The sequence below is a fragment of the Microtus ochrogaster genome, chromosome 22 (assembly GCF_000317375.1).
Source record: "Microtus ochrogaster isolate Prairie Vole_2 chromosome 22, MicOch1.0, whole genome shotgun sequence".
In the NCBI taxonomy this organism is placed as follows: Eukaryota; Metazoa; Chordata; class Mammalia; order Rodentia; family Cricetidae; genus Microtus; species Microtus ochrogaster.
In genome coordinates, this window is record NC_022023.1 from 11,208,980 (window position 1) to 11,223,551 (window position 14,572).

Consider the following 14,572-nt stretch of genomic DNA (forward strand, 5'->3'; position numbering starts at 1 on the left):
GCTCACAACCATCTGTAATGAGGTCTGGTGCCCTCTTCTGGCCTGCAGACATACACACAGACAGAATATTGTATACATAATAAATTAAAAAAAAACACATTAGTTAGCTTTTCCTCTTTCCCCTAGTCAGTAGCAGGGCTGTCGCAATCATAACTGGTTAGTCCTTCCAAGTAGCAAATCATTTGACCTGGCCCTTTGCCCCGTTTGGGGCAGAGGTCTCTTACACCTCATAACCAGGAAGCTCCCCAGGAACTGCTGCCTTGTTCTACCCTCTGTCTCTCAGATGGCCATGGAAATGTCTACATGGAGGGTTCTATTAGGCTTTAAAAAGTTTGTTTTTCAATTTTTCACTCCAGACAAAATCACCCAAAGCCACGGAGGAAATGGATATAAAACTTTGTGAGGGACAGATGGAGAGACAGAAATCAGTTCCCTTTGGTTTTCCACATTTCATACCCCAGGCAGTGGCCCCAGGGCCCACTTGTCCTTGGAGTCCTAAGCTCTGGGTGCTCTTGAAGCAGCGCTGGGAGAAACGTTACTGGGTGAAAGGTCTCACTCCAGTAGACAATTTGCCCAGTCCTTCAGTTTGGTGATGTAAAACCTGTCCAAGGAGAGGTGGGCAGTCAAACTGTCTCCTGGCCTAGGCCTTTGTTAAACAGTTCCGGTCCCTAAGGCAACTCTGGAGCTCCTGGACTGGTCCAGGGTATAGTTTGGAAGCTAGCTGTGTGCTGGCCTGGGTTCCCACCTGTCTCTTCTCACCTCTCCACAGCTGACCTTCCCATGCTGAGTCACAGCTTAGCCACCTGGAGTTTTAGAATTTTCACCTGGTAAATAGCGCAAGGGACCAGGAATAAAGCCCAGCGTCAGGGCATGTGATTAGCATCGGTCAGGCACTGGGTTTGGTCCTTAACATCAAAACTGAAAAACACAACAATAATTTTTTATTTTAGAAGCAGGGGCTTACTGGGTAGCCCAGACTGACCAGAAGTCTCCATTCTCCTGCCTCCCCCTGAGTGCTGGGATTACAGATAAGGTACCCATGGCAGCCTCAAAAACCCAAGATAAAAAAATTAAGTGCTAAACGCCTTCCTGCCCCATTTCCTCAAGGCGCCCCACCTTTTCCCTTCTGGGCTCTCGCAGCCTCTCTGGAGTACTCCCGCACATTGACTTCGAACACACCTGCATCGGCACGAGGCTCGCTGCTCTGCGGGGACTGGGTCGTTCAGAGCAGCATTTTCCACCAGTGCTCGCCCCAAGTAGATTCCCCACAGCTGGCTACTGATGAGTTAGTGTCGAGGATGCTCTTTGAACCAGCCAGGCCTGGGCATGCAGGAAAGAAGGAAGTGGGCCGTGCGATGCAGCTTCGCCTGACAGGAACCAAGTCTGTGGCCGACCACACGTTACGTGGTCGAAAGTGTCACCTGGACTTAGAGCTCCATACTGGTTATTCACCGGTACGCCAGATGAGGATAAACACCTCTGCCCCTGGCGTGAGTGACAACTTTGCAAAGGCCCAGGGTGCTCAGCGCCCCGATTTGGCGAGACCCCCTCCCGCCTAAAGGCGGTTTGGCAAGATCCTCCTCCCGCTATAACCGCCCCTCCCTTCGCACCTTCCCGCCTCAAGGCTGTAGGAAGGTCCCGCCTGTCACACAATGATTCGCCTCAAGCAAATAGGCGTTGAGGCGTCCTCATACTTTATTGGTCAATGCTGCTGTCAGTCTGGGTGTGGACACCTTTGGGAAATGTAGTACTTGCTGAGTCCTGGGGCTCGTGGCTCGGCTTGCCAGGTTCTCTGGCATTGGTCTGTGCAGTCGAGCTTCCGAGCTCCGCGGGGTTGAGAGTCACGTGAGGATGTACTGTGGTCCCGGAGGAAGAGGGTCCCGGCTGGCCCCGTTCCGCCGGGTGGGCGTGGCCAGGCCGAGTGTCAGGATCCGGCTGCTCCTGCCCACTCGGCTGGGTGCGTTCTTGGTGATGGAGGCAGGTCTTGTTGCTCACTGGGCCTGGAGAAGATGTCCCTGATATAGTAGCTCCCAACACACTCGGGTCTGCAGGGCCTGCGTTTGCCACCAAAACGTTCCAGAATGCGTGGTGTGTGGAGCAGAGTAATCTTCCTCTTCCTGGTCATGAGCCAACCAAGTAACCTGGGGCAAGTCCCCGGGGGTACTTCCGTCATATACCTCCGTCATGACCGTCCCTCTTGACGCTTCAGTTCCCACAAAGTTGTAATCAGAGTATCCGGCAACTTCCATTACTAACTTTGGTCCTGCGTTTTTACTATCTGTTCTTAAAGCTTGCAGTCTTAAGAAATAAAGATCCCCTGTGTGGGTGAGAGTTATTACGTTAGGGCTAAGAATTTATGAACAAGGTTGAGAGTCTATTAGCTTAGCCATGGGAGCACTTAAATCTCAGCTTTGGGTCCCCTTCCACCCAAGTGCTGCTGCTTTTACAATAAAGTCAACTCTGGAACCGACTGACCCACGGACAGGGAAAACAGAACTGAAAAACAGGAGGTAGCCTGGCACAGTGTCACACGACTTTAATCCCAGCAGTCAGGAGGCAGAGGCAGTTGGATCTCTATGAGTTTAAGGCCAGCCTCGTCTACGTAATGGGTTCCCGGCCTACTAAGGCTACACAGTGAGACTCTGTCTCAAGAAACAAAAGAAAACGAAAGGAAAGAAAAATAGTTGGTGGTGGTCTCCAGCTGAGTCAGCTCAAACTGGCCTCAGGAAATTGCTTACTGGAGAAGCGTGCATAACAACCTTTTCAACCCCAATATGTATCCTTAAATTTAGAAAAAAAAGTATTAGCTATTCTTTTTTTAAAACGTTTCCTTTTTTTACATGCTTAATGTTTAAAACCTGCTTGTTTGTATATGCACCACATGCTTGCAGTTACCCTAAAGGCCAGAAGAGGATGCTAGAATCTCAAATCTCCTGGAACTGGAGTTACAGGCAAGATTGTGAGCCACTTGTCTATAAGTGTTGGTAACTGACTCTAGTCCTCTGCAAGAGCATCAAGTGCTGTTATCCACTCTGAGCCATCTCTCCAGCCCCCTTGTACATCTTCTTACACTAAATTCTGGGCAAAATAGGCTTCCTAGAAGAATGTAGCCCGGGTGCTGGAGAAATGGCTCTGTGGTTGGGAACACTGGCTGTGCCCTTAGAAGGCCTGGGTTCAATTCTTATCACCCACATGGTGGCTCACAGCTATCTGTAACTCCAGTTCCAGATGTTCCACAGCACCAGGCATGCATGTGGTACTAAGATATTTGTGTGTAGACAAAATACCCATAGTCATAAAATAAACAGTATTTTTTAAAAATGTACCTTTCCTGGAATTTCTCACCTAGAGGAAGGCATAGGAAAAAGAATTACAGAGGAAAGAGAAATTTAAGCCCTGTGCCTGCCAAGATTGAGGCCTTTGCTGCTTGACTCTTGTTCTTGCATGCTTGCTAAACTTCAATTCTTATATAAGTGGCTTATATTTGTGGCTTGCTATATTGCTGTATCCAGTTTGAATTCTCTTTGGGGAGCCCAAGAACAGTGGCTTGCTGGGATGATGGGGCGCTGGGGGAAACTGAAGAACCTCTCCAAATACAGCTGTCCATAGGACCTCCGATTCATGCTAGGCTTTATTTAAAAATCCCCTGCAGTTATTTGGAACACTAGGGAGGGTGGTCAGGCTCACATATATGAGCTCCACATTGTCCCATATGGATAACTTGGGCTTTCTCAGCTCGGAGTGAATTGCAATGCAAACACAGCTCCAAGCTCCACTTAGCAGTCTTGTGGGGCTGCTTCTCCAGAGAGAGAGAGAGAGAGAACCACACTGCACCAGCCCTGGAGCAGTTAGCAGGGGCAACAGCAGGGTTCTCTTCCCCATTCTGCTGATCGAGTGCTTGTGATTTTCACCCATGTGTCCATTATCTAAAGGCATCAGGATGCTTGGGGCCCTGGTGCTCCTGCAGAAGCTGTGTTGCTAGTGGCTAAAACCAAAGCAGTTAAAGGAGCAGACCCTAGAGTTGTTTATCTCAGGACAGTTTCCAACCATCCTTCCCTGGGAGATCTAGAACCAGGCAGAGAGCAGCATCCAGAGTGTGGAGAGACTGGGGCTTTGGAGAGAGAGGCTTGCTGAGGCCTGAAAGACAAAGCCTGCCCCCTGAAGTATGAAGTGCAACTTTGCTTCCCCACGCAGGCTGATTGGAGAAGGGCCAACTTTGGCTGTCTGAGGTTTGGTCTGCTGCTGGAGTGGACACCAGGGGGCATCGGCGACCTCCCCATAAAATACTGTCGTGCCCATAGCAAAACAGTTGGACTGTTATGTTTCCTGGTGAAGGGCTCCCCACTGCCACACTCTGCTTTGCCATTGCAGGCTTGCATCAGGTCGCCTTTCTCCTTTGCTTCTGTGTGTCTGAGAGTTTTAACTTCTAGCATCCACCACCTTCAGTCCTTAGAGTCAGGATATGCAGTCAAAGGAGAAGTGTCCCTCAGAACCAGTACTGAGTTCCCTAAACATCCATTTGCAGCAAGCAGAATCAGCGTGTCTGTTCTGGGCAATGATGGAGAGCTGGCAGCTAGATCCAGAGGAGCATTTGAGTAGAGTTCTCATCCCTCCACAGGAATGGTGGGCAGCAGTTTGCGGGAAGAATGGGGTGGGGGGTCGTGTTCTGTTGGGAGGGTATGGGTTGGCCTTCTGAGGAACATGAGGGAGGGGTTTTCCGCTCCCTTCTATCTGAAAGATGCAGCAAGAGAACTGAGGCTGACTTCCTAAGTCTATGACAGCCCAGCTCCTCACTGCAGAGGAGGAAAGAGGAGGAGGGGCTGCTGCACTGTAGTGGGCATGTCCTATTTTTTTGTTTGTTTGTTTTTCAAGATGGCATTTCTCTGAGTAGCCCTGGCTGTCCTGGAGCTCACTCTGTAGACCAGGTTGGCCTCAAACTCAGAGATCTACCTGCTTCTGCCTCCCGAGTGCTGGCTGGCATTAAAGATGTGCACTACCACTGCCCTGCCTGGCATGTTCTTAAAATAGTGCAAGAAAATTAGCCATATTTCTGGTCACATATGTTATGATAGGGACAGATTTTAGGCCTGGTTGGTGGGAAGGTATAAGGTAGGGTTAAAGCCAAGAGTAGTAATCTTTAAAACAGCTAAGACCCCCAAACCAACTCAGATGACTCATGTATGTTCTTTCTCCTTCTCCTCCTCCTCCTTCTTGTTTGTTTTTTTAAGACAGGGTTTCTCTGTGTAGCAGCCCTGACAACCAGACTGGCCTTGAACTCACAGAGATCCGCCTGCCTCAGCCTCCCGAGTGCTGGAATTAAAGGCGTGCGCCACCACATCCCGCAAGGCAGCTAGCTATCCTAGACAGTTGCTTTAAATAACATTTGTGGGAACTTCTAAATGAGGCTCTGATGCAGCGAGCGAATCTGTGGCTGAGGAGCTACGCAGCGGCTTCCGGCAGTCACGTGACATGATGGTTACGTGCCCAGCTTTTATTTCATGTTTTGAGTGTTTGATCACATGTGTGCTTGGTACCCGAAGAGGCTAGAAATGGTCTTGGTTCCCCTAGAACTGGAGTTGCAGACAGTGTGAGCCACCGTGAGAGAGCTGGGACCTAAACCCTGGTTGGCAAAGAAAGCACCGAGTGCTTAATCTCTGGGCCAGCCTTCTGGCCCCACACGTGAGAACTTTGATTTGACTACAGTCACGTTCTTCCTCAAAACCATTGAGGCTGCAGAAACAGCTCAGCAGAATGGTGTTTGTCCAGTGTGTGCAAGGCCCAGAGTTTGACTGTCAAGAACAAAAATATTTATTTTAGTTTTTTGAGACAGGGTCTCTCTGTGTAGCCCTGGCTGCCCTGGTACTTGCTAAGGAGACCAGGCCGGCCTTGGTCCCAGTACTCCACAGAGATTTCCCTACCTCTGCCTCTGGAGTACTGGGATTAAAGGTGTGCACCACCACACCCACCTTAAGAAAATATTTTTAAAATTACATTTTGTTGGGAGCTACAGATCACTGGCCCCTTGGCTTTCTTTGCCTACAGCTGCTCTGAGCACGAGACCTTGATGGCAGGCTGAGAAGACCCACAGCTGAGAGATCCTGAGAGTTGGGCGTGGCTAAGGATCCCTACAGAAGCTTCCCTGAGCACAATAAACTGGGCATTGGCCTTCTCTGTCTGTTTTTAAGTCTCCAGCTTAGTTCCCGGCTCGTCTTGTCGTGGTGGCACGGGCGCTATAGGACAGGAACAGGACCTTCGGCTTTTACAACATTTATTTGTGAGATCTCACAAGATGAAAATTGTTCTTCTTAAAAAATAATAAAAGGGGGGCAGGGGTGTTCTTCTTGAACACGGGGCACAGGACAGACACGCACGGCGGAACAAACACAGACACGACACGGCGGCTCCCACGTGGGTCCACTTTAATGGGGGAGGGAAACACAAAAGGACGAAGGATATGGGACACACGAGGAAAAGGCAGGACAAGAGGAGAAGGGGGGAGAGAGGAGAGGGAGAAAGAGAAAGAGAGAGAGGGCCTTGTGTGGCCCTGCCTTTTTAACGGGGAGCGACAGGTATCCGTAGTCCAGGGGGAGCATGGGAGTTGTAGTTTTTCAAAAGAACAACAAAAATGATAATGGTGATAATGGTAAATCCAAATAAATCCTTTCTTCTAAAAGAGAGACAAAGACAGAGAGACAGTGAGACAGAGATAGAGAGAGGGAGAGACAGAGATAAAGGAGAGAGACAGAGAGAGAGGGAGAGACAGCGGAGAGAGAATATGCTATAATAGGGAATAGATGAGATTAACGCTAACGTCCCAGGACTTGGAAGGGAGGTTCTTGCTCCCTTTCAGGCCCCATTATGTCTGCCCTAGGGTCCTGGCGAGCTCTTTCTGCTAATGCTCCCTCCCCACCCCCACCGCTGCCTGTGTTGTGAGGCTGCCTCGGCTCAGCTGAAGGGAAATTTGTATATCTCCATGAACCTTTCTTTTCACTCCGGCCCAGTCTCCTGTCCCTGTACTCTCTGTAGCAGTCGGCCATCTCTGTGGATCTAGAGCCCGAGGCTGCCCTCTGCTCACCTAGGCTCTGGCCACACACGATACTGCAACTCCTACCGGGAGGCCTACTGCCTCTACACTCTGCGGTTGTTTGCCTACCTCGCTTCCTGCGCCATTCAATTCAATTACCCAGGGTGGGTTAGGTCTTCCTGGCCAGCCCCTGCCGGATGCATCTGAGCAAAGCACCTTCTAGATCACACACCACTCCCCAAATTACTCGCGCTGCTTTCACTCGGTGAAATACTATAGCCTAGCTGGTGGCTGCTGGTAACCCTGATCTCTGGGGGGGAAACAAGAGCCTGGCTTTGTAACATTTGCCAGTTTCTGAGATGTAAATACTCCCACCACAGCCAATTTCAAGCCATCAATCTGACACCGCTGAGCAGAGCGGAGAGGAGAGCTAGGAAATGAGAAAGCTTCAGAAACCGAGCGTGCACATCCTGCCAGGAAGCTGCAGTTCTCAGGGCTCCGCAAACCAATCTCTGTCAACATCACTGTAAAAAGAGCCACACAGTTCATCTCCACGCTGGTCCTAGTGTTGCATGTCTGCATCCCAATGTGGCATCCCAGCTACTCAGGACGCTGAGGTAGGAGGGAAGGGTAGAGAACCCACATCTGCTGGGAATGGTCTCTGGGGCTGAGGAAGGAGGCCTGCATGTTCAAGGTCAACCTGAGCTTTTACACAATGAGTCCAGGTCTCAAAACAACAAATAAAAATAAAATTTTATATTTATTTTTAGGTTTTTCTTATTCCCAAATATTTCTTAGGTGCTACGGAAGGAGGTGTGTGCCCTTTACCCATTCATATACTGAAGCTGCAACTCCCAGCGTGATATCTGGAGTTGGGGTGTAGGAAGTGAGGTTGAATAAGGTCATAAGGATGGGACCGGTGGTGGTTTCCATTAAAATGGCCTCCACAGACTCTTAGGAAGCCGCATTATTAGGGGTGTAACCTTGTTAGAGGAAGTGTGTCACAGGGGTGGGGCTTTGGGGTCTCAGAAGCTTGTGCCAAGTCCAGTGTCTCTCCCTGTTGCCTGTGGATCCGGATGTAGAACTCTCAGCTACCCCTCCAGCACCATGTAGGCCTGGGTGCCACCATGCTTCCCACCATGACGATAATGGGCTATATCTCTGAAACTGTAAGCCAGCCCCAGTTAAATGCTTTCCTTTATAAGAGTTGCCATGGTCATGTAGTCTCTTCACAGCTATGCACTGACTAAGTCAGGCCCCCAGCCAACAGGGAGGAAGGCGCGCTCACTGCAGTCTGCCAGCATGCACAGAGCTCCGGGCGCACACAGGCTGCAGGACTCAAAGAGGACTCAGAATGAGCACACCTTGCCAGCATTTCCTAGTGCCCACACTCACATGTACACGCACACGTACACACACATCAGGAAAAACTGGAAAAATTTAAAAGGGGTTGGGACATAGCACAGTAGGCCCTGTATCAATCCCCTGCCCAACAACTAAATAACAAACGAGTAGCTATTTGCTTGTTACTGTTTTTCTTCAATGTTTATTGGCCCTTAGACATTGTTTCCTTCTGTGAAGAGTTCAGCTCATATCCACACTCTCCTGTTCTCACCATGACACTGTGAAGGAGACAGGAGTACAGCAGGCCACTTCACACTAGGAGGAGGGGCCCCTGGAGTCGCTTCCAATCGGTGCGCCAAACACCCTACCCTCTGTTCTCGGGTACCTGTGGCAGCCACCACCACCTTCATTTTACAGATGAAAAAGGGACAAGGAAAGGCTAACCTGCCTGAAGTCAACAGCTGTGACAGGCCTGAGCTCACTCAGCGTCCTGCGGCCACTCGAGCAACTCCCCCTCTTCTCAGAGGGAGGACCAGGAGGGAAGCGGCTGCTGTCAACTGGAGGCCTGGAGGTCCACCCAGTCCCACACGTGCAGAGAGGCATCGCTTGCCGCTGACAACAAAGTTCTGGGTTTGCAAGGGTGCCAGGTGTGGGTGGTGACCAGAGGAGCAGCGTCCACCTCATTTCCCTCCAGGAAGATGTGGCCTTTGTGAGTGAAGAGAGGCTCCACTTGGCTTTCCTTTCCATCCCATGATGTGACGTCATAGATCTGCACTGTCCCATCAAAGCCTGGAGGACACAAAGGAGAGGAGTGACCCTACATCCCTCTCTTTCCTGGGCAACTTCCTCTGCCATGAGACACTTGGAGGCCACCCACGGAGAAAGCTACACCCGCAACAGTGGGGGTGTCCCCATGAGCAGCTGTGAATACCTGTCACCCACCCACAGAGTATTGGTTACATAGCTAGGCCTGAGGTGGATGCACGGGGGGGTGTGTGTGTGCGCGTGTGTGTACGCATGTGTGACTAGCTGTAAGTCAGAGAGGCGAACCTTAAGCATCATTTTTCAGACAGTCCACTTTGTTTTTGTCACAGGTCTTTCCATTGGCCTGGAAACGCACCAGTTCGGCTGGGCTGGCCGGCCAATGAGCTCTAGAGCTGCCTGTCTGTCTCCCTGATGCTGGAACTAGAAGAACATCCTTGTTGGGACTGCAGACCGCAGCCCCTTGACTTTCTTTGCCTGCCTCAGACCCTTTGCCTGCTGGAGTGAACTGGGCAAAACCTGTTTTCCTGTGCCTGCCGCTGCTCTGGGCATGAGACCCTCATGAGTTACTGATGGCAGGGGAGTGGGTTCTGGTGGGTTTACAGCTGAAAATCCCAGGAGCTAGGGCATGGCTATCAGATAAGGATCCCTACATAAGCTTCCCTGGAGCAAAATAAAGTTGGCATTCTTGTTTCAAGGATGACCCATGTCCCCGTGTCTCTGTGTGTCTTTATGTGTTTAAATCTCCAGCCCCTTTTCCAGCTCACACACCATCCCATAGTGCAGCACTACACACACTATCACATCCAGCTTTTCCTCCTTCACCCCCCCCCCATCCCCCTATCTCTGTGAGACACAGTCTATGTAGCCCTGGCTGACCAGGAACACTCTATATAGACAAGGCTAGCTTTAAACGCACAGAGAACCACCTCCTCTGTCTCCCCAGTGCTGGGATTAAAAGTACGGGTGACCACGGTTGGCAGTGTCCAGGATTACATGGATTCTGGGGATCAAGCTTAGAACCTCAAGCTCGCATGACAGGCTTTACTGAGTTATGCCCAATGCCAACATGTGTTATCTTTAATCTTCATAACAGCATCTCCATAGGGCATGGAGACAGAAGAAACTTTCAACCCTTTTCAATGCACTCCAAATTCCAACCCCTCCACCTCTGAGTCCTCAGCAGACAGCCTTGTCTCTAGTGTTGGGCCTCTTGTCCATCCGCTGAGGTCCAGCTGCCCCATCCCACGCTGCTCTTTCCTGTTCTCTCTGGCACTGTTTCTTCTGGATCCTGAACTTCCCTTTGTGCCCTCAACAGTCCTTTCTCACTGGCTTCTAGATGGCCCCACGGAACACACCCTTGCAATGACAACCCCAGGATCCAGTGTGGCTTCAGTTAAGAACACAAGCAGACCAGCAGCTCGTGGAGATGCTGCCACCTCTTTTGGGTGCAGCCTTGAGCTGTTCCGGGTCTTACTGTCTACAAGTCTCTCAACACACCTGGACCTCTGCTAGGCTGGTGATGGCCACTGCTAGTTGGTGCAAGTTCGGTGGCCAGGGCGGGGAGCGACCTGCCTTTGAGAAGCCAGCCCAGAGACCAAAGCGGTGCTCGGGGTAGGCAACCTGAACTTCTGCAGCCAGGTTAGGTACGAGGGGTACAGATTCCTTCCCAAGCTACCAGCCCCGGGAAGAGCAATGGTGTAACAGACACACCCTTCTCAACAGTACCTGAAATAGCCAAGCAGTTGTCCAGGCCTGGAGCCCAAGTCACTCGCAGCAGTTCGGGGTCAGGGCTGGGTTTGGACACGGGGCACTGGGCTGAGCTCACAGGGTGACAGAGGTTCCGGAAGTCAAGGAGACGGAGCTGCCCATCTGAGCCAAGGCTGGCGATGCAGGGCCCTGGGCCTTGCCCCTGGTTTCTAACGTCTGCACACCATCTCTCTCCACTAGAGCCAGGGCTGGGCCTGAGAGTCTCCAACGGTGCCCACTTCTGGCGTGTGTCCACAAGCCCCAGGCGACCTGAGGTGCCACAGAAAGCAAAGCTGTCCGCATCTAGAACCTGAAGGCTGCTCAACAACTCGCTGTCACTGGTACCTAGAAGACGGGGCAAAGAAAGAACGCTGGAGACCGGCGGGCCTGACAATGTGGGCTGCGCCAGGCCGGTCAGAGCAAGTCATGTTTACACCTCTGCTTTATCTTGCTAGTCTGCTCTACTGGGTGGGTGCTGAGCCCCGGAGGCCACGGTTAGTACCGTACGCCCCAGCCCCAGGTTTCCCCGGCAGCTGGCAGAGGCCCTAGCCATGTCTCGGGGCTGAGCTGGCTCGAGGAGCCGGCAGGGGGCGCACTGCGACAGTACCTGAGCTGTATGTGGTCTTCTGGGATTCTATGTCCACAGTCCTCAGGCCACTGAGCCGAGTCCCGTGGAGGATTCCAGGTGCTGCAGAGGAGAAGACAGACACCCGAGGCCAGAGACTCTCCTCTCTGTCCTGCACATCAATGGTACGGACGGCTTCGATGACATCTGAAGGAAAGGGGAAGAGGCCAAAGCGCAGAGAATCAGTGGGGGCTGGCCAGAAACCCCTGACATTGAGAAGGGCAAGGAAGATGGGAGCTGAGACGGTGCTGAGAAAAAACACTCGGGGTTTTGTTCACATTCTTGAACCTGCCAGCAGCACTTTCATGTCTTCATGATCTGCCTTACGAACTATTTTTGCAAACGGGAGACAATGAGTCATTGTGGCCACCTTGAAAGCAAGCAGTTCTGACTTGTTTGGCAGAGAAAAGATGAAGGAAAGGAAGGAGCACTTGACTGATGTCAGTCACATCTCCAGAGAAAAGGAACAAGTTGAGTTCACAAACCAGCCCTGCTTCTTCCCGAACACGCTCTGGGAGCTCACGGCTGCAGGTGTTGCTGATGAAAATGAGAAGACAGGAGGGCCTGCCTCTAATACAGATTTGAAAAAGATGTACTCCGGTTTTCATCTTTGCACATTGATTACTTTAGTATTGTGTCTGCGCACAGGTGTGGGTCAGAGAAGAACTTGCAGGCATCACCTCTTTCTCTCCACCGAGAGGGTCCTGGGATTGAACTTAGACTTCCAGATGCTCAGGCTGGGCAGCAAGTGCCTTTACCTGCTGAACCATCTTGCTGGACCTTTTTTTATTTTTTATTTTCCTTCTTTTTTTTTTTTTTTTGGGAAAGGGTTTCTCTGTAGCTTTGGAGCCTGTCTGAACTAGCTCTTGTAGACCAGGCTGGTCTCAAACTCACAGAGATCCGCCTGCCTCTGCCTCCCGAGTGCTGGGATTAAAGGTGTGCGCCACCACCGCCCGGCCCTTCTTCTTTTTTGAAACAGGGTCCTACTAGTCCAGGCTGGCCTTAACCTCTTGATTCTCTTGTCTCCATCTCCCACTGCTGGAATGGAATATAAATTTTAATTTTGTTTGGTTTCATCTCCGTAGTTTTACTTTGTCTCAGGCTGCTTGGTCTCTAGCTGTTTCTAGTCTCCGCATTCTACATCACTTGAAGCCTTTTTTATTTTTTTTTTCTTTAAGTTTTTGGAGATAGGTCTCATTATGTAGACCAGGCTGGCCTCAGACTCACAGAGATCTACCTGTCTCTGCCTCCCGAGTGCTGGGATTCATTTGGTGCTTCTCTTGATAGCACCTGTAACCATTTGGGACAAGACATTTGCTGCACAAGCTACTTAAAAGAGAAATTCTTGTTTTGTGTTTTCATTCTCCACAAAAGAACCCATTATTTCGCGCCCATGCTGTATGAAGATGAAGATCTCCGTGTCTCTAGTTTTAAGGACAGGCATTGGTCAGAACGGTGAGGGGTGGGGTACGAGAAGGGTATGACATGGCTGAACAGGAGTATGTGGCTGTGTGCTCCTTCAAACAGTCCCAGCACCGCGAGCAGAGGGATGTCTGGGCTCCCAGGGCCATGGCTCCCCCTATCGCATGGCATCTGGACTTCTCAACACAGGAGCAGACAGACACAACAGCTGGTCTCCAGGAAGCACCAAAAGGCTGCAGCTGAGGCCACTTCAGCAGAGCCTGCCTGGCTCTCCTGGGTCACACTTCCCTGACTTCCCTGCCTGAAACCAATTCTCCCAGGACCTGCTGCTCTGAGCCAGGGGAGGGGTCTTAGCTGCAGAAGGAGAGACTATTTCTTAAACATCTTTTTATTATTATTATTATTATTTTATTATTATTATTTTCGAGACAGGGTTTCTCCGTAGCTTTTGGTTCCTGTCCTGGAACTAGCTCTTCTAGACCAGGTTGGCCTCGAACTCACAGAGATCCGCCTGCCTCTGCCTCCCGAGTGCTGGGATTAAAGGCATATGCCACCACCGCCCGGCTAAAAAGAGACTATTTCAAAGATTCAGGAGGGGCTGAGATATAATCCAATGTCCCAGAATCTGCCTGGCGCATCTGAGGCCTTGCACTCCCTTGCCATCCAGTATCATAGTAATTACACGCATACAGAAAACAAGAATCCAGCCTCTGGCCAGGCAGTGGTGGTGCACACTTTTAATCCCAGCACTTGAGAGGCAGAGACAGGCAAATTTCTGTGAGTTTTAGGCATTTGTGAGATGAGACCACCCTGGTTTACACAGTAAGTTCCAGGACAGGCTGGAATATAATTCTACGGTTATATAGTAAGACCCTGTTTCCTGCCCCTCCGCCAGGAAAAAACAAAAGCAAAACATCACCACCACACACACCGATGAGAAGAAAAATACCAAACTGGGATAAATGATTAGCAATGTATCTAATGAAGAATTTGTATCCGGCACATACAAAGAACTTTATACCTCAATAAAAGCCAGCAAGTCGGTTGTTGGTGAGAGGCTGCCATTTCACTAAATCTATGGTTGGCTTCACAGCCACACAAGGGATGTCCAGGGCTGTTAGTGGAGAAATGCAAACGAGAGCTACAGTGACAGACAGCACCACACCCATTAGCACAGCCTTATAAAAACGGTAGGGTTAGGGACAAGCGCATGCCTAGCAGGTGCCAGGTTTAATCCCTAGGCATAAAGACAGTGGAAAATGTTGGTCAGGCCATGGAAAATGGGAACTTTTACACATTGCTAATGGGAACATCCATGAAACCATTTTGTAAAACTTATGTATGTGTCTATATGTACATGTTCCTGCATGAGTTATATGCACCGTATGTGTGCAGGTGCCCATGGAGGTCAGAGGGTGTCTGACCCCTGTGAACTGGAGCTACCTGACAAACAAATGTGCTGGTACCCAAACCCGGGTCCCCTGCAGGAGCAGGGAGAGATCTTAACCCTGAGCCGTCTCTCCAGTCTCAACCTTTCTCCCCTCCCTCTTTCCTTTCCTTTCCTTTCCTTTCCTTTCCTTTCCTTTCCTTTCCTTTCCTTTCCTTTCCTTTCCTTTCCTTTCCTTTCCTTTCCTTTCCTTTTTCCT

The 14,572-nt window shown here is 50.5% G+C and overlaps 1 protein-coding gene across 3 annotated transcripts in view; it reads right to left on the reverse strand.

Annotated features, from left to right (window-relative positions):
- Positions 1 to 8,542: 8,542 nt before the first annotated feature.
- Wdr73 (WD repeat domain 73) overlaps positions 8,543 to 14,572 on the reverse strand; it is a 10,804-nt gene continuing 4,774 nt past the window's right edge. For 2 of the 3 annotated variants that reach the window (XM_005357653.2, XM_026784418.1), the window contains 3 exons: positions 11,487 to 11,651; positions 10,859 to 11,224; positions 8,543 to 9,157 (listed from right to left, as the gene is read on the reverse strand). In XM_005357653.2, coding sequence (XP_005357710.1) covers positions 8,922 to 9,157; positions 10,859 to 11,224; positions 11,487 to 11,651 — 767 coding nt within the window. In that variant the 3' untranslated portion in view covers positions 8,543 to 8,921. The remainder of the gene's footprint in view (positions 9,158 to 10,858; positions 11,225 to 11,486; positions 11,652 to 14,572) is intronic. The other variant, XM_026784417.1, reaches the window with a different exon arrangement.